Source organism: Heptranchias perlo, chromosome 24 (genome assembly GCF_035084215.1).
Source record: "Heptranchias perlo isolate sHepPer1 chromosome 24, sHepPer1.hap1, whole genome shotgun sequence".
Classification (NCBI taxonomy): domain Eukaryota; kingdom Metazoa; phylum Chordata; class Chondrichthyes; order Hexanchiformes; family Hexanchidae; genus Heptranchias; species Heptranchias perlo.
The window spans coordinates 25794162-25813512 of NC_090348.1; the positions used below are offsets into that span (position 1 = coordinate 25794162).

At 42.5% G+C, this 19351-nt stretch overlaps 1 protein-coding gene across 1 annotated transcript in view; it reads right to left on the minus strand.

The window, feature by feature from the left end:
- LOC137341780 (protein monoglycylase TTLL8-like) overlaps positions 1-19351 on the minus strand; it is a 71770-nt gene that overhangs the window by 37730 nt on the left and 14689 nt on the right. Inside the window, exons 3-5 of the mRNA XM_068005282.1 lie at positions 16408-16534; positions 11167-11246; positions 8829-8957 (exon numbers count right to left, since the gene is read on the minus strand). Of these exons, the coding sequence (XP_067861383.1) occupies positions 8829-8957; positions 11167-11246; positions 16408-16534 (336 nt within the window). The remainder of the gene's footprint in view (positions 1-8828; positions 8958-11166; positions 11247-16407; positions 16535-19351) is intronic.

Here is a 19351-nt window from a genome sequence, read left to right on the forward strand (position 1 = left end):
AAGGGATAAGTTCTTTACATTAAAGGCTGTGCAGGCAGCATCTCCTTTAACTTAAGCAGCAATAAACAAACCTTAAAATAGAATCATAGAGGGTTATAATGGATAACCCCCGAAAACGGGGGCCAGGGTCAGGGTGCGCGATTAAACTGCGCCCGATCGTTGAGATGCAGGCAGCAAGTAACAATCGTGCTGCCTGGTGATTTACCCGATTGCTGCGCTGCACTCAGATAACATGAGTGGCTAGCACCACTTAATGGCAGTCTGCACCACTTAAAGGCAGCCTGCACCTCTTATTTGTAAAATATAAGATACGGGTCTGCATGTAGTCTGAATGGAGATCAGACATCGCACACATAGATACAGGTCCCGTCCCTATGTTTACAAACTATTGAATTACTTTAAAATATTGAATAAAAGTTGCGCAATACTAAATCCCACATCCTCCAATCTGCACGCCAGACCCCACCAATCTGCTGATCTGAGTTTGTACGGGGCCTGAGAGAGAGCATCCACGAAGGTTCTCTGATGATGCACTAGAGGCTTTGGTGCAAGAGGTGGACAGAGGAGGGGCATCCTATAACCACAGAGGAGGGCAAGAAGCCCTCCAGACATATGCACAAGAGGCAGTGAGAGGCAGTACGGGACGAGGGCAATACCAGGTGCCTAGCACCACAAACATGGATGCAATGCAGAAAGAAGTTCAATGCTTTGACATGAGTGGTCAAGGTGAGTGAGGTCAACTGTCAAGTGGCGTCTCCTACCAACTACGCCATTAGCTGCATCCACTGCTCCACGCACTACATCCCCCATCACCCACCTCACAACAAACTCTTTCAGTCAGTACTCAACTCTTCCAATCAAATGCTTCTTCTCAGCCTCACACATTACAACTGTTGCAAGCTGCATGCCCCCAGCTCACAGGTCACACACACTGGCAGCTATTCAACCATGACAGCTACATCACCCAAATATCCTGCAGGACACTCACCGACACACGTCCCGCTTTCTTGCAGGAGAAGGTGGCATAACAGGAGGCAGCAAATGGCAGTGGCTCCATGGAACATGAATCTACTGTCCTCTCTCAGGATGACAGCATTCCTGTCCCACCCCTGCCACTCCGCCAGTGCCCTTGATGTTGCCTGTCAACTAGCCAGCCCACTCCCTGTAGAGTATTGAAACTTTATTATAGGAATATAGGAAGTTAGGAGCAGGAGTAGGCCATTTAGCCCCTCGTGCCTGTTCAGCCATTCAATGAGATCATGGTTGATCTGTGACGTAACTCCATAGACCCGCCTTAGCCCCATATCCATTAACACCTTTGGTTAACAAAAATCTATCAATCTCACATTCAAAATTAACAATTGAGCTAGCATCAACTGCCATTTGCGGAAGAGCATTCCAAACTTCTACCACCCTTTGCATGTGGAAGCATTTCCTAACTTCACTCCTGCAAACCTTGGCTCTAATTTTTAGGCTACGTCCCCTAGTCCTAGTATTCAAGTGTAGGGGACCTCCAAAAACAGGTACAAATGTATCAGCAGCCAAAAGCAATAATCCAGCATCTAACTGTAACTCCTGCATGATCCCTTTAATTAGTGCTGGTGGGGGGGGTCCTTCCTGCTGATCAGCTGTGCGAGGTTAAGACAATGCGTTGGCTGGAGCTTTGAGTTCCAAAATCACATCGGTCCCTTTAAATCAGCATTGCTCACTGATCTACCGCATATTCTCCCTACTTTACATGCTGCCGGCGTTCGTTATCTGTGAATGCACAAACACCTTTACCAATATGGCATTCAGCGCACGTCACGCTAGAAGTATGCGCGTACATTCCTGACGTCATTTCGGGTCCTTAGGAGTCCGTGTAGCACCTACACAATGAGCGCTACGCAGCCCAATTTATAGCCCATAGAATCATAGAATGGTTACAGCACAGAAGGAGGCCATTCAGTCCATTGAGCCCATGCCAGCTCTCTGTAAGACAAATCCAGTTAGTCCCATTCCCCCGCTCTTTCCCCATAGTCCTGCAAATTTTTTCACTTTAAACATTTATCCAATTCCTTTTTGAAAACCACAATTGAATCTGCTTCCACCACCCTTTCAGGCAGCGCATTAGGGATCATAACTACTCGCTGCGTAAAAAAGCTTTTCCTCATGTCGCCTTTGGTTCTTTTGCCAATCATCTTAAATCTGTGTCCTCTGGATCTCAACCCTTCCGCCAGTTTCTCTTTATTTACTTTATCTAAACCCTTCATGATTGTGAACACTTGTATCAAATTTCCTCTTAACCTTCTCTGCTCTAAAGAGAACAACACCAGCTTCTCCAGTCTATCCACGTAACTGAAGTCCCTCATCACTGGAACCATTCCAGTAAATCTTTCCTGCTCCTCTCTAAGGCCTTCACAGCCTTCCTAAAGTGCAGTGCCCAGAATTGGACACAATACTCCAGTTGTGGCCAAACCAGTGTTTTATAAAGGTTCAACATAACTTCCTTGCCTTTGTACTCTATGCCTCTATTTATAAAGCCCAGGATCCCATATGCTTTTTTAACCGCTTTCTCAACCTGTCCTGTCACCGTCAAAGGTTTATGCACACTCCTTATCTTCACAATCAGGACACCATCCTACGTGTTGTGTGGCACTAGCACTGTACTAAATGGGATGATTCAGAACAGATCTAGCAGCTCAAAACTGGGCATCCTTGAGGTGCTGTGGGCCATCAGCAGCAGCAGAATTGTATTCCAGCACAATCTGTAACCTCATGGCCCGGCATATTCCTCACTCTACTATTACCAACAAGCCAGGGGATCAACCCTGGTTCAATGAGGAGTGTAGAAGAGCATGCCAGGAGCAGCACCAGGCGTACCTAAAAATGAGGTGCCAACCTGGTGAAGCTACAACACAGGACTACATGCATGCTAAACAGCGGAAGCAACATGCTATAGACAGAGCTAAGCGATTCCACAACCAATGGATCAGATCAAAGCTCTGCAGTCCTGCCACATCCAGTCGTCAATGGTGGTGGACAATTAAACAACTAAGGGGAGGAGGAGGCTCCGTGAACATCCCCATCCTCAATGATGGAAGGGTCCAGCACGTGAGTGCAAAAGACAACGCTAAAGCGTTTGCAACCATCTTCAGCCAGAAGTGCCGAGTGGATGATCCATCTCGGCCTCCTCCCGATATCCCCAATTCGATTCACTCCACGTGATATCAAGAAATGGCTGAGTGCACTGGATACAGCAAAGGCTATGGGCCCCGAGAACATCCCAGCTGTAGTGCTGAAGACATGTGCTCCAGAACTAGCCGCGCCTTTAGCCAAGCTGTTCCAGTACATCTACAATGCTGGCATCTACCCAACAATGTGGAAAATTGCCCAGGCATGTCCTGTCCACAAAAAGCATGAAAATCCAATCTGGCCAATTACCGCCCCATCAGTCTACTCTCAATCATCAGCAAAGTGATGGAAGGTGTCGTCAACAGTGCTATCAAGCGGCACTTACTCACCAATAACCTGCAGCCCGATGCTCAGTTTGGCTTCCACCAGGACCACTCGGCTCCAGATCTCATTACAGCATTGGTCCATGGACAAAAGAGCTGAATTCCAGAGGTGAGGTGAGAGTGACTGCTCTTGACATCAGGCAGCATTTGACCAAGTGTGGTACCAAGAAGCCCTAGTAAAATTGAAGTCAATGGGAATCAGGGGGAAAACTATCCAGTGGCTGGAGTCATACCTAGCACAAAGGAAAATGGTAGTGATTGTTGGAGGCCAATCATCTCAGCCGCAGGACATTGCTGAAGGAGTTCCTCAGGGCAGTGTCCTAGGCCCAACCATCTTCAGCTGCTTCATCAATGACCTTCCCTCCATCATAAGGTCAGAAATGGGGATGTTCGCTGATGATTGCACAGTGTTCAGTTCCATTCGAAACCCCTCAGATAATGAAGCAGTCTGTGCCCGCATGCAGCAAGACCTGGACAACATCTAGGCTTGGGCTGATAAGTGGCAAGTATCATTTGCACCAGACAAGTGCCAGGCAATGATCATCTCCAACAAGAGAGAGTCTAACCACCTCCCCTTAACATTCAACGGCATTATCATCACCGAATCCCCCACCATCAACATCCTGGGAGTCACCATTGACCAGAAACTTAACTGGACCAGTCACATAAATACCGTGGCTACAAGAGCAGGTCAGAAGCTGAGTATTCTGTGGCGAGTGACTCACCTCCTGACTCCCCAAAGCCTTTCCACCATCTACAAGGCACAAGTCAGGAGTGTGATGGAATACTCTCCACTTGCCTGGATGAGTGCAGCTCCAACAACACTCAAGAAGCTCAACACCATCCAGGACAAAGCAGCCTGCTTGATTGGCACCCCATCCACCACCCTAAACATTCACTCCCTTCACCACTGGCGCACCGTGGCTGCAGTGTGTACCATCCACAGGATGCACTGCAGCAACTCGCCAAGGCTTCTTCGACTGCACCTCCTGAACCCGCGACCTCTACCACCTGGAAGGACAAGGGCAGCAGGCACATGGGAACAATGCCACCTGCACATTCCCCTCCAAGTCACACACCATCCCGATTTGGAAATATATCGCTGTTCCTTCATCGTCGCTGGTTCAAAATCCTGGAACTCGCTATCTAACAGCACTGTGGGAGAACCTTCACCACATGGACTGCAGCAGTTTAAGAAGGCGGCTCACCATCACCTTCTTAAGTGCAATTAGGGGTGGGCAATAAATACTGGCCTTGCCAGCAACACCCACATTCCATGAACGAATAAAAAAAATTACCCCCAGGTCTCTCCGATCCTGCATCGTCTTTAAAATTGTACCATTTAGTTTATATTGCCTCTCCTCGTTCTTCCTGCCCAAATGCATCACTTTACACTTCTCCGCGTTAAATTTCACCTGTCATGTGTCCGCCTGTTTATGTCCTCTTGATGTTATTACTCTAGAACTCATACTCTTCATTGAGCTGGTTATTCATCTGCTGTCAATTTTTCAAAGGGAATCCATCACTATTTCAGAGTATAACGTTTTAAAATACTTGAAGAAAAACAAGGTCGAATAAAAGCTAAGGACTGAAACTAAAAGTGATGAGAATGCCAAACTGTGTCTTTGAATGAAAATGTTACGTTGCTATAGCTACAGAATGGCTTGTTCCAAGGAACTGATATAAAGATTGCCCATTTCTGGTTTCCAAAGAAATAAAAAGGCTTTTCAAAATTATGCCTAAGCAAAATGGTCGAAAATCATTCTAGACATTATGCCTAAGCAAAATGATCCAATGACTCATTCTTTAAAATGCAGTGGTGCATGAAGAATATTTCCAATTGTAAACAATTTTACAACACCAAGTTATAGTCCAGCAATTTTATTTTAAATTCACAAGCTTTCGGAGGCTTCCCCCTTCGTCAGGTGAACGATGTGAAAAATATTTCCAAAACACTGCTCTGGTGGTTTATTGACCCAGCCACCAGTATAGTCTCAACAATTAATCTTTATAGCAGTACTGCCCCACAGTTTAAATTGCTACGTTTGAAGATTAATATACTGCACACATCTGACTGCAACCAAGGGCTATTGTCATAAACCATTGATCCAAGGGATGCAGGAATGAGCAAGACTATTATTTATTGTATAGGAAACCAAAGGCTGGGGGTATTAATGCACACCTGAAGTCACTTCTGTAAATCAGAGAGTTGCCAACACTAGACAAATCTAGGTATGAGATATTCAGTCACGAGACAGTCGCACACTCAAAGTGTCCCTTTGTGCCAAAAGCATAAAATGATTAAAGATGGCAAACTGTATCTTGCATACAGATCGGAACAGGTGGCCTGTCTGTGCTAAACTCAAAAGTTCATTGTCCTATTATCACTGATCCAAGTCACCGCTATTTTTCAGTTACCGTAAGAGAAAGTGATGTCTCCTGGAAACTACAGGAGGAAATACTTTTAGCCAATCACCCATCAGAAATGACCTGGAAGAGATGGTCAAAAAGGAAGGAAAAGCATTGGGTCTAATATAAAAACAACTGATGTAAAGCCTTGACAAAGCTTTTAGAGTTTGTAGCATCATTCACATTTTAGTGACTAAAAAGAACTGAGGCTATTGATAATTATTATGTAGACTACAAATACAATCCTATCTTCCTTAACCAAAATAACACCAGAAAGCAATGAAAATGTGCCTTCAGATTGTATCCATGAAAACAGCGTGGATTCTGCATCCTTCAGTGAAATATGAATGCGGCATTAATATATTTGTCTCCTTTATTCGCCTTCTCTCTTCTCATTTGCTTTTTCTCACTGGAGTGTGAGAGATATCAAATGAATGCTATGGAGTTAGTGATAACCAGGGATAGAAATTAGTAGGCATTGCACCCGTTTTTTGGGGGCGTAAAACAAGCACTAAACATACCAATTTAGCAGCGGGACAGCCTGCATCCAATCTCAACAGGTGTTGGACCTACTGTTAAATTTATGGGGCCCATTTTTCAGGCATCTCAGGCTGTAGCAAAACTTCCTCCCCTTTATATTCCAACCCTCTAGATATAAAGGCTTGATTATTTTTTGTACCTGACCACTACATATTAGTGATCTGTGCACATGGACCCTTAAATCTCTTTGGATCTCCACTGTTCCTGGCTTTTCACCATTCAAAATATATTCAGATCTAACCTTTTTTGGTCCAAAATGGATGACCTCACACTTACCTGTGTTAAGATCCATCTGCCACAGTTTTGCGCACTCACTTAATCTATCAGTGTCTCTTTGTAATTTTATGCTTCCTTCTACACTACTTACTATGCCACCAATCTTTGTGTCATCAACAAATTTGGATATATGGTTCTCTATTGTGTTATTTAGGTCATTAATAAATATAGGGAATAGTTGAGGCCCCAGCACAGATTCTTGTGGGACACCACTAGTCACTTCTTTCCAATTCGAGTACATATCCATTATCCCAACTCTCTGTCTTCTACTGCCTAACCAATCTCCTAAGCAGGTCAATAATTTGCCTTCAATTCCATGAGCTTTAATTTTAGCAAACAGTCTCTTATGTGGAGCCTCATCAAATGCCTTCTGGAAGTCCATATAAACTATATCCGTAGACATTCCTCTGTCTATTACTTTAGTTACTTCCTCAAAAAATTCAATTTGGTTTGTTATGCATGACTTACCCTTTACAAATCCATGTTGGCTCTCTCTAATCAACACAAATTTCTTTAAATGCACAGTCAATTTGTCCTTAATTGTAGATTCCAATAACTTCCCCACAACAGATGTTAGACTAGCAGGTCTATAATTTCCTGGTTTCTCTCTCACACCTTTCTTAAATAATGGGAGTCACATTTGCAATTTTCCAATCTAAAGGGACAATTCCTGAATCGAGAGAGATTTGGAAGATTGTGGCTAAAGCATCTGCAACTAACTCACCTACTTCCTTTAAAACCCTCGGGTGGAAACCATCAAGTCCTAGGGGCTTGTCAGTCTTTAGTGCCATTACTTTTTCTAATACTGTTTTCTTGATTACTTTAAGTTTAGTGAGTTCCAGTCCTTGACTCATTATTAGTTTCCCTGGAATGTCAGGTATATTACCCTCTTCCTCTACTGTGAAGACTGACACAAAGTAATTATTCAACCAGTTTGCCATTTCCTTATTTTTAAAGGGCCCACATTACCCTTGACTACCCTTTTTCTTCTAATATAATTATAAAAACTTTTGTGTTAATTTTGATATCCCCTGCAAGTATCTTTTCATATTCCTTTTTGCAGCTCTTACTATCTTTTTTGTCTTCCGTTGCTGTTCTTTATATCTCTCCCAGTCCCCGGACCTACACTATTCTTTGCACTTTTGTGTGCACTTTCCTTTAGTTTTATGTTATCTCTCACCTCTTTTGTCAACCATGACTGTTTTATTTGGTAAGTAGAGCTCTTGTCCCTTAGGGGCATACGCTGATCCTGTATTAAATTTAATTGATTTTTGAACATTCCCACTGTTCATCTATAGTTTTACCTGATGAAGTTTTGACCAGTTTGTTGTCATCAGACTCTGTCTCATCCCATAAAAGTTAGCCTTACCAAAATCTAGAATCTTAGTAACTGTGTTAAGTTTCTCCTTTTCAAACCTAATATTGAATTTGATCATTTTATGATCACTGTTAGATAAATGTTCCCTTATTGTTAGATTATTAATTAAGTCTAGCTCATTACTCATTACTAAATCTTACCACTTACACTTACGGTGACCATTAGTTTGGGTTGCCATCCCTCCCTTCTGAATTTTTCTAGCGCTGTTCTCCCTGTATGAGGAGGGGCCTGATAATGCATTCTGTGAGGCTGGGCATCAGCCTATCCCACAATCCATCAACCTGCTACAAAATAGGATCCATTCGTCCTGTTCTAAAATGCATACCTTACATTTGTCCACATTAAAATCCATATCCCATTCTGCTTAATTGTGTTCAATCATCTTAATGGAGATTGAAAAATCAATGACAATCAATCATCCCATTCAGAACTGTACCTCATGCTGATTGAGCACAAAGAAACACTGACAACAGATGTTCAGAAGTTTGTAGCACAGACTAGCCACAGTTCTTGGCTAGAAGGATATGCATCTAGGAAAAGGGAGGAGAGAAGTGAGGGGCAAGAGAAGCATATATTCAAAAAAACTGAATCATTAACGATCAATGAATCATGTGGATCTCTATCATAATTGTCTCTCTTTCTATAGTCAAAATTTCATGCTAAATGAGTTCAGCTCTTCTTTATTACTGATGAACAATAAAGACATTTAACTAAAGAATATATCTTACTTTGGTTGTAAAAGATGCATTCCTGCCGTAATGATTCATCATTTGCTCTCTGTGTAAATAGCGGCAGTCAATTACATTCCTTCGTACTGTCCAGATGAAGTAGGGTATTTCTTTTGATATCATCTTCGACTGAAATAAGATAGTAAATCCAATCATAAAAGTGTTAATGCACTATTTTGCGAATAAGTCTTAAGAACATAAGGAAGTATAGATTGAGAAAAGGCCCATCTTTCCACAGACCATGTACAATCTACCCCACGTGTACTCTAACTCAATTATTTAATTCCATGAGCAAAAGGAAGCATTTGTTATCAAGTTCAAATGATGACATGCTAGAGAAAACGACAGGGCCCTGAAATTCCTCTCCCACTGGAGGTGAATAATTGGCACAATCTGGCAGGCAGGAAAGGAATTTGTGGCCGGATGGCTCTCTGCTCATTTTTGTCGATTGTTAAATTCTGCCAGAAGTGGGGCAGATGCTTCTTGCATCCATTCCCTTCCATGTCAATCCTGCCTCAGTTGCCCCTGATGCTATGTACACCTGTATGGCGTTGACCATCTGTCTGAGAGAGAAAGTTATTTGCCACTTGATGTCCACCATCTTTGCCACTTACAAACATAAGGGTCTGAAGACGGCAATTGTGCAGTGTTTAATAAGAATTGTAAATATATATTGTCTGTGGTTTAGACCTTTGATACAATCTGATGGTATTTAGATGAAAACAAGCAGTCTTCCTTGTTAGATTAAGTGAATGTCTCTGGTGGTCATTTCACTCTTAATGACTTATGAATACATTGGCCTGGATTTTCCTCTTTCCACCAGAGGAAGGTCAGATGGGACTACTGCCCAATGCCTTGACCCTGCTATGACTTATTTTTCTGGATTGGGGATGATTATATGTGCAGGGCAGGCTCCTGACAGGATTCCCACCATCAAGCTGGAGCCCACTACTACAGCCAATGGGAATTCCAACAGTGCTGCAGCACCCAAAGAAGTGGAGGCCAGGTTAAAGGGAGCACAGCGCCCTGAAGATCAGAGGGATATTTAAATATTATATTATATTTGACTGAGCCAAACTCTAACATAGGAACATGGCCTAATGGGAGGGAAAGATGCCCCACTACAGATCCTCCCCCCTTACAAGAGACGTCGGGAGGCCTTCCACTGCTGCCCCAGAGACTTGTCACCTCCATCCTGGCGATCCCTGGGGGCAGGGGAAACAGAGTCGGAAGGTATAATTTACATGTGAAGGGAGGAAAATTCAAGTCAGGACAGGAAGACTGTAGGTTTTACCATCCAAATTTCCCAATGTTTTTGTCACTATCCCACCTGATTTGAAGCAGGAGGAAAATCCAAGCCATTGTTTCCCAACACAGAGGGGTAGAAATTGATGATCGGTGCATCCATTTCATGGATGGAAAACAGGGGTAAAAATTAGCAATTTTGCAGGACCATGCCCTGCAGGCCAAGGGCACCTAAAAAAAAGTCCACAGCCATATTGGCGTTGGATGATTTTCAGGCAGCCAGGGAGGCCACCTAAAACAGGAGTTAGGCCCCTTGCATATGCTAATGAGAGGTCTAACACATGTTTTAGGGCCCCTTTAAGAAATTAGGCTGCCCTCCAAGAAGCAGGTGCCAGGCCTGCTCTACTCAGGTTTTCCAGGCATGGTTTCCTAGCAAGTGGCGCCACCAGAAAGGCAAGTTAACTTTTTTTTACTTAAATCTGGAGCCAGGAAGAGCGGGAGTGCTGGTCCTGGATCCACAGCACTCCCGAGCGCCACTGCCGACCTGCAATCTGACCCTCCTCCCGTTATCCTTTCTCCTCCCCGGAACTTGTCACAAACTCCACCTGATAATAGAGCGCTCACCAAGGATCGAACCTGGAACTTTCCAGGTCTGTATGATTGTCACATACAGTGCATTTACCCACTGAGTCATTGGGGGAGCTTCACAAAACAGTATAAGTATGTTCTAACACCAACAGGGGAGACTTAACAGGTTGCTCCATGGTGCAGAGTTCTGCAGAATTGTTTGACATGGTTCATTAGCACAATTTTCACTCTCAGCAGGTCAGTCAGGTGAAAGTATCAAGTGGAAACACGAGACTTTCCTCACAATGAAGAAAGGAAAACATGGAAGGTGAGTCAATGAGGGCTGTTCTCACGTATCTCAGAACAGCTATCTCAATAGGTGCTCTGTCACATCTCTGAGAGCAAACCACCTTTCCATCCCTTCTGAATTTGAAAGACTTTTCCTAATATTGAAAAGAACTCATTTGATAGATTCCTCTAGATAGCAGAGAAAAACATTGTTCTAAAAGTGGTATCATCGCCATACCACTAAATGATGAATGCTGTCTGGATCATTCACGTTATATTGGGAATCTTCCTCTTCCTGAAGCTGCAGAGACTCATCATCTAATGTAGAAAAGTAAATTAAATTAGGAAAGAGTAGAATATCGGTGTGAAAGCAGCTCAGATGGGTCACATAAGAATGTGAGATCCTTTACAATTGCCTTTATTGGGAATAAGTTTCCATCAGAATGGATATTTTTCCTCCGTTCCTAAGCCAGAAATCGAGTCTCTGTACTTGTATTCAGTACTGAGCTGGTTAGCAGCAAATTCTGAAAGCCTGTTTTATGGAATTTCCACTGCCAACCTCACTAATGCATCAGGTGGCAGTTACTCCAAGGCTAAGAAACTTATTTTGCTGCTTACCATGAATAATTAATACTTTGAGCTGAGCTTCATGTAGGCTATGACAGTATTGGGGCAGTGGACGTAATCAATTATATTACTAGCCTACTCTTGTTAACAATAATGATTTTACTACCCCAGTAATAATCCCTCTCCCCCACCCACGCTGTACTACCTAAAAGAATAGAAAATACACACATCTAAAATAAACTGAATCAAGGTTCTCAGGTTTGTACCTCCTATAACCATGTTTTTTCTCTATGGTTACTATACTAATAGTATAAAGGAACAATGTCATCCTGTTACAGTTCACTTTTCAGGAATGCTTAGTTCATAAACAAAAACTCCCACACCAAAAACAGTATTCTTACTGCCAGGAATGTTTGCTTTGTGGCAGCTGTAATATATATTGAACCATTCCAATAATATGTTGAAGGGATTTTTAAAAACTTTTAACAACTTTTTTTTAGTGAAAGTATGGTTGCTGCTGAAATGATGTCATTGCATTGCCCATTGTGTCACCATCCATCTCCTGCTTACAAACACCTGGTAAAGCAATATATCTATAATTTCACTAGGATGACAATGCCCCTTTAAAGTTGCTGAATCCTAGAAGTAAGCTGCGTATTTTACTGTATTATAAGAAAATCAACAATAAAATACTGGTGTCTTATTTTTATCAATCATTAATGGGCTGCAAACAAAATGTAAGGAAAATAAAGGCACACATCAACAATAAATATGAAATGGCCTGGTTCAATTCGCTACACCCTAACAATAAATTTGTTCTACACTTCATTGTTTAATGTACTAATGATCACTGAACAAATATGTAAAATGAATGACTTTTCCATCCACAGGAGTATCTGCTATTACATTACCTTATTCAAAGAATCAGAATCTCAATGCCACTTGTCATTTACCACCATAAATGCTCACCTATTTGACCTTTAGTTTAAATATAATTGATCAGAATTGAGCTACCAGGCACTCTGGTCCCAAATTTCCAGGCTGCTTTTGGCATTTTTCTGTGCAAAATTGGAGCATCTTGTTGCTTTGGGCAACAAAATGAGGCGGGAGCCATTTCCACCAGTTTTCTGCCCCAAAATTGGTCCTCCCGAGTTTCCGGTTGCAGTTTGGTCCTTCCCACAATCTGCCTGTCAGGTGTGAAAATGGACTTTGTTGCTCCCATTTTCCAGGCAATAAATGAGTGCAAGTGGTTCAATTTAGGGGGCCAACCTCCCGCACCCGAACAGCATTGGAAACATGTCCGACACCATATTGGTTCGGGTGCTGTAGAGGCGTCCCTAGTGGACACCTAAAACAGGTTAGGCCCCTTCTATATGCTAATAAGGGGCCTAACGCCTATTTTAAGACACATTGGTTTGCCCTCAGGTCAAGCCTGATGTATTCAGGAATACCTGGTCTACATGCATCCTAACCAGCGGTCTATTAAAGGACCACAGGAGGCCGCAACAAAAAAGTGAGTTTTTAAAAAAATACTTAGCTTAATGTGGAGCCAGAAAAGCAGCTCTACATTAAAACTGACCACTTAACCAGAGTGCATTGTGAAGGGCTATTTTTGTGGAGGTTAGTTTTAGAAGGTCAAGAGTTGCTGGTGCCCAGAGTGCCCAAGGAAGAAAAGGGAGAGTGGCCAGGGTGTTACCTTGCCTGCTCTGGTCAGGTCATTGAACTTCTTGCAGCACTGGTCTGCAATCCTGGGGGTGAGATTTGGCAATCAGTGCCAGTGCCATCTCTTTCTACATAGCATGAGAGTCATTTTTTGGAGACTTCCTCCCATGGATATCCAGTAGTCTGTCTCTCCTCTGCTCTATTTCAAAAGGGTTTTATAGGTAAGTCTCTATGAAATTGTGGCATCTTCCTCTTTGTCCCTGTGCTATGCCCTTGTCCCTTCTTTGGGTGTCTCTGCTAGCTGCTCCTACAGTAGACATTCTTGAAAAGCGACACAAAAACACTCAAAAGACATCCTGTCAAGCTAGCTGACAGTCAGCTCACTGAGCCAAGTACTTTTCTCCTTGCCTGCTGCTCCCCCAACTTGCTGCTGCAATCTTCAGCCAGAACTGTTTTTCTTAAAGGCTGCACTCTAATTTCCAAGCATCCCGCCACATTAGTTCCATTTTACATGGGATATGCAAATAAGCTGACCCATGAAACTCTGATACAATACGTTCTTCAGACCATCGGCGAGCGCAACTCATCTCACATCAGCGCAAATGTAGCAGAAGTCACTGCGTGGAAATTCAGGACCTCTGTTTATCCTGCAGGTGCATCTTAGTATTTCTTGCTAATATAAACCAGTATTTCAATAAATAAGCCATCTGGCATTTAAAATAGAACCTTTTTATCAGGCAGTTTAGTTTCAACTACATCCCTCAGCAATTTTGATGAAGGAATATTAATTGAAAGTTCTGCTTTGAAACAAGCCGCAAAGCTGTGTAGTGCCACATTGTGGTAGGATGTAGATTTACAGCTGCAATCTCCATATGCCGAGTTTCAGATTTTAGTTGTAAACATTCCACCTAATGATAGGGGAAGCAAATTCTACTAAATGGCTCCACATCTTGCAGTGTTATAAAGATATTTCTATTGGTACTGACATCTTTCATATGCCCTTTGTCACCACATTGAATATGGTGAAAGGAAATCTGAGGGTAGACATTTTGCAAAGAACTCCCCGTTCTCTGACATCATGAAGTTCATGGTGTCACTGGAGAGTAACTTAATGGTGTGAAGGATAAATGTTGACCTGAACACCTCCCCTGCTGTTCTTCAAACAATGCCATGGGAATTTTTTTATCCAACTGAGAGAGCAGGTTAGGCCTCAAATTAACATTGCAACTGAAAGACAGCACCTCCAATAGTGCAGTACTCCATCGATAAAAAAAATTGCCATGGCATTGTTTGAAGAACAGTAGGTGAGGTGTTCAGGCCAACATTTATCCTTCAACAAACACCACCAAAAAAACAGATGATTTGGTCACATATCTCATTGCTGTTTGTGAGACCTTGGCAGCCATGTTTCCCTACATTACAACAGTGACTAAACTTCAAGAGTACTTCACTGGCTGTGAAGAGCTTTGGGACATTATGAAAGGTGAAGTGTCAGCCTAGATCACATGCTCAAGTCTCTGGAAGGGAGCTTGAACCCACAACCTTCAGACACAGAGCGCTACCACTGAGCCAAAGCTGACATCTTTATAAAAAGGAACTTATTTAGTCACCTTAAAGCAGTAGCCTTGGTCATATGTTTTTATTCAGGGTCATTTTTGAGATGACCTTTTTGAGTTGTTAGCTTTTCTGGAGCTGTGTCAGCTTTCTTAAAGCTGCTCACCAGCTTTACCAAATTTTGTAGGTTGTCATGAATGATTGATACTTATACTTTTCTTCATAACCTTGTCTTATAAGGATAAATTCAGTTATCCTATGTTTCCAGCGGGGCAGTGCACAGAAAGCACAGGTCAGAGAATTGGTAATATCTCCGACTCATGTGTCCTTCAAGCACGACTCTTCACAGGGAGCAGGAGAATCGCTGAATTTATACTACAATATGTTAGACGTTTTACAAAGAATTGTTTAAAAGTACAAAATGTTTAAAGGCTTATACAAACAAAAACTGACACAATGCATGGAGAACATTGGTGTTTTGTTAATTACGTGCTATGCTATCTTTTTCCCTAAATAAAAACAGCTATAGCCTCTAATGAGATTAGTTATAGATTTTTCCCTTTTCCTACCTGCCTGATTGTCCTGTGAAATATTGCCACACCTTGTTAACTGCTTTGTAATCCACATCCTGATGTTCAGACGACTGAAGTCTGATTTAACTATGAAAGTCAGGAAGCATTCATTTAGGTGTTGTTTAGCAGAAGTAGCAAATATGTCTGAATTGTACAATATTCTAATATGGAGAAAGTTAGAATCAATTGTTTGGGACAAAGTTGTCCGTTTAAGGATCGCTGGTTAGGCTGCTCGACACCTGTGCACAGTGCACATTTTGTCCATTTATACCTGAAAATTACAGCTGGAGTCCTAGGACCCCCATTTGCATTTTGAAGCTGCCTCCCACCTGTTTCAGGTGGGTAGGCTGCTAGCCCATTTGCAGGCCTGCTTGAAAATTGCATCACAGCAGCCCTTGGGCATCAATGTGGCAGCTGATGTGCTGCCCCTTCACCGCCCCCCCACCCCTGATTTTCAGTTGCCTCCCGCCTGTTTTTCAGGTGAGAAATGCACAGCCATCTGTTGAAAATCACCACCACTATAACAAAAGGGTTAATCAGACTGACTTGAAGTGTACTAATATTTTGTCCTTACATTGTAGCAATGTTGGCTTTTAGGTAGTTTGTGTTTGTCAGATGGCGAAGTATGATTCTTAAATTGTAATGTCTTAAAATAGTTACAAGTGTACAAAGATGGTGACCACTGAACGTTTGAGCTGGGACTGACCCTGGCACCTCTTGATGAGTATTTAGGGACAGCTTAGGAGTCAAATTTCACCAAACATTGACACAATTTCCAATAATCCCTACAATAAAAGGGAAGTCAAAATGATTGAAGTAAGTGACTAATAATTAGGATAAATTCAGCACTCCCAGGAGGAAGTCGGGCTCAAAGGGAACATGGATCAGAGAATTGGTGCAACAGTGTTGTATCCCTTTCTCCGTTCCACACTCCCTTCAAGAGAACCTTGGGAGAACCTTCACCACACGGACTGCAGCGGTTCAAGAAGGCGGCTCACCACCACCTTCTCAAGGGCAATCAGGGATGGGCAATAAATGCCGGCCTCGCCAGTGACGCCCACATCCCATAAACAAATTTAAAAAAAGTGCCGGAATACGAAATTTGCGAAATTTGTCCACTATACCATCATCATCTTCATTTTTCTTCTCCAATTGCTTTAATGTTGGAAATTTCCTCTCTGCCCAGCCCCTCTTCCTTAGGCTTGCTCTAATTACTGGATAGTAGCCAATGATTGTAAACATTTTCTTTTCCTGTGAGAAAGAGGGAAAGGCTTGCATTTAGACAGTGCCTTATCACATCTCTCAGAAATGTCCTAAAGTACTTCAAATGCATTTATTACTTCCACAAGGGACATGCACACAAATAATATGTACCCAATTTAATCTGCCTGCAGTCAACTACCATGTCAACTATCTATACAAAGCTGAACTAGAGAGGAGAAGCCTGGATTTTCCTCTGCAGCGTGATCCTGGGTAGAAATGCGGCAAGGAGATTGTCGCACTAGCACTGTAATTTTCTGGGTCAGCGTCATTAGCACAATTCAAGTGAGCTCCAGGTATTGGAAGAAATTTCATTGGGAGATTGTCTGATTGAGGATAGGAAGTAGCATGCTGCCGCACTTCTTAAGAGCCTGCAACAGCTTGAAAGGGGCCACAACACAAAATTTTATTTTGAAAGCTGGACAGAAATTTCAGAATCTGAAAATGTCAGCGAGGATTTCTGCAGGGCACAGAGCTCCTAGATTTGTAAATTCCAACGTGGAAGTGCTCCTGCAGAAAGTAAAGGACAAGAGAAAGGCATTATTTAGGATGACCAGATGCTGTATTAATGATTTAGATAAAGGGACCGGGTGTAATGTATCCAAGTTTGCTGACGATACAAAGCTAGGTGGGAAAGTAAGCTGCGAGGAGGACACAAAGAGTCTGCAAAGGGACATAGACAGGTTAAGCGAGTGGGCAAGAAGGTGGCAGATGGAGCATGGTGTGGGGAAATGCAAGGTTATTCACTTTGGTAGGAAGAATAGAAAAACCAAATATTTTTTTAAATGGTGAGAAACTATTAAATGTTGGTGTTCAGAGAGATTTGGATGTCCTCATACAAGAAACACAAAAAGTTTGCATGCAAGTACAACAAGCAATTAGGAAGACAAATGGCATGTTGGCCTTTATTGCAAGTGGGTTGGAGTACAAGAGTAAGAAAGTCTTACTACAATTGTACAGGGCTTTGGTGAGACCTCACCTGGAGTACCGTGTACAATTTTGGTCTCCTTATTTAAGGAAGAACATACTTGCCTTAGAGGTAGTGCAACGAAGGTTCACTAGATTGATTCCTGGGATGAGAGGACTGTCCTATGAGGAAAGATTGAGTAGAATGGGCCTGGAGTTTAGAAGAATGATAGGTGATCTAATTGAAACATACAAGATTCTGAGGGGGCTTGACAGGGCAGATGCTGAGAGGTTGTTTCCCCTGGCTGGAGAGTCTAGAACTAGGGGACAAAGTCTCAGGATAAGAGGTCGACCATTTAAGACTGAGATAAGGAAGAATTTCTTCACTCAGAGGTTTGTAAATCTTTGAAATTCTTGACCCCAGAGGGCTGTAGATGTTGAGTCATTGAGAATGTTCATGGCTGAGATAGATAGATTTTTGGACTCCAGGGGAATCAAGCGATATTGGGGATCGGGCAGGAAAGTGGAGTTGAGGTCGAAGATCAGCCATGATCTTATTGAATGGCGGTGCAGTCTCAAGGGGCCATATTGCTTATGCCTACTCCTATTTCTTATGTTCTTATGGCGGGTCCCAAGAAGAGCAGCTTAGGGCAATGAAGGGAGAATGCCAGGGCCATCAGTGTCAATTCCACCATTTGGTGCAAGGTCACTCAATGCTACAAAAAGTTTAATGACATTATCAAGTCAAGCAAGGTATAGAAGTAAACCACACTTGCCAACAATGCACTAAGCATATCTGCCACTTAAAATGACCTTTTTTTCACTGTTAAAGTGATTGAATAATTTACCATCACTGCCCATAAGGTAACATGGTGCCCACTCACACACACACACAACCTTCACCTGTAAGTGTTTCTTCACTCACATATGATCAAACTGTACAAACCACACTTTGAGTACTGCATCCAGTTCTGCTCGCTGAGACATTCAAGTGGAGGTTGATGTCTATTGTCAGAGGTTTGAATCATGAGAAAGAGAAACTTAAGCTTTTCAGTCTGAAAAGGATGCATTTGGGGGGTGATTTTATGGGGATACAAGATAGTTAAGAGTAGAAAGGTAAATCTGGAATATTAAATTGTAAGACAAGGACAAGGGGACACAGGTTCAAACTAGTAAAAGGCAAACTTAAGATTGGTATCAGTCAGCTCTTCTTCACACAAAGAATGATCAATACATGAAATGGACTCCCAGATAGGGTAATGGAGATGGAAAGCCTGAAATCATTTAAAAAAACAAATGGATGCGGCAATGGTGGGGTGGGGGGCAACTGGATGGATGCATTAAAATGGATATATGGTTTTCCTGATCCATAATTATCTTGTGATCTTGTGAATTGTAAGACTTGGTTAATCTGCTGGCACATAGTCTTACAGGTGATTGTTCTGTTCCCTGACCCTGCAACACCCCAATCATCTGTGACACTATAGGGTCAAATACTGTTGTCCCCTCAGAGTAAAACTGTACACATGGCATACAAGCATGTACCTGTCTTTGTCCTTGGGAGCACCTGCAAATGAAGCCATAGTAATGAAGGATGTAGGTTTAATTCTATAGTGCTAAGTTCCTGATCTCGGACGCACTGCTGTGGAGAGACAGCTACCATTGCAGCAAAAGTCATTTCTCAGGTTACTGTTGTGCTCCACATGGTCAGTGAGCTGGGAAGGCTGCGGGACTACAGGGAAAAATAAAGTCGTATTTCATACCCTCGTGATTTTTTTATAAACTGGCCAAGTCAATCATATATCACACTGGCAAGATCCCCAACATTGTTGGGTTGCTAGGAAGTGCAAAGTACATTTACAGCTTTTTCCCAGCAAGAAGAAAAAAAATTCCGAAAACAAA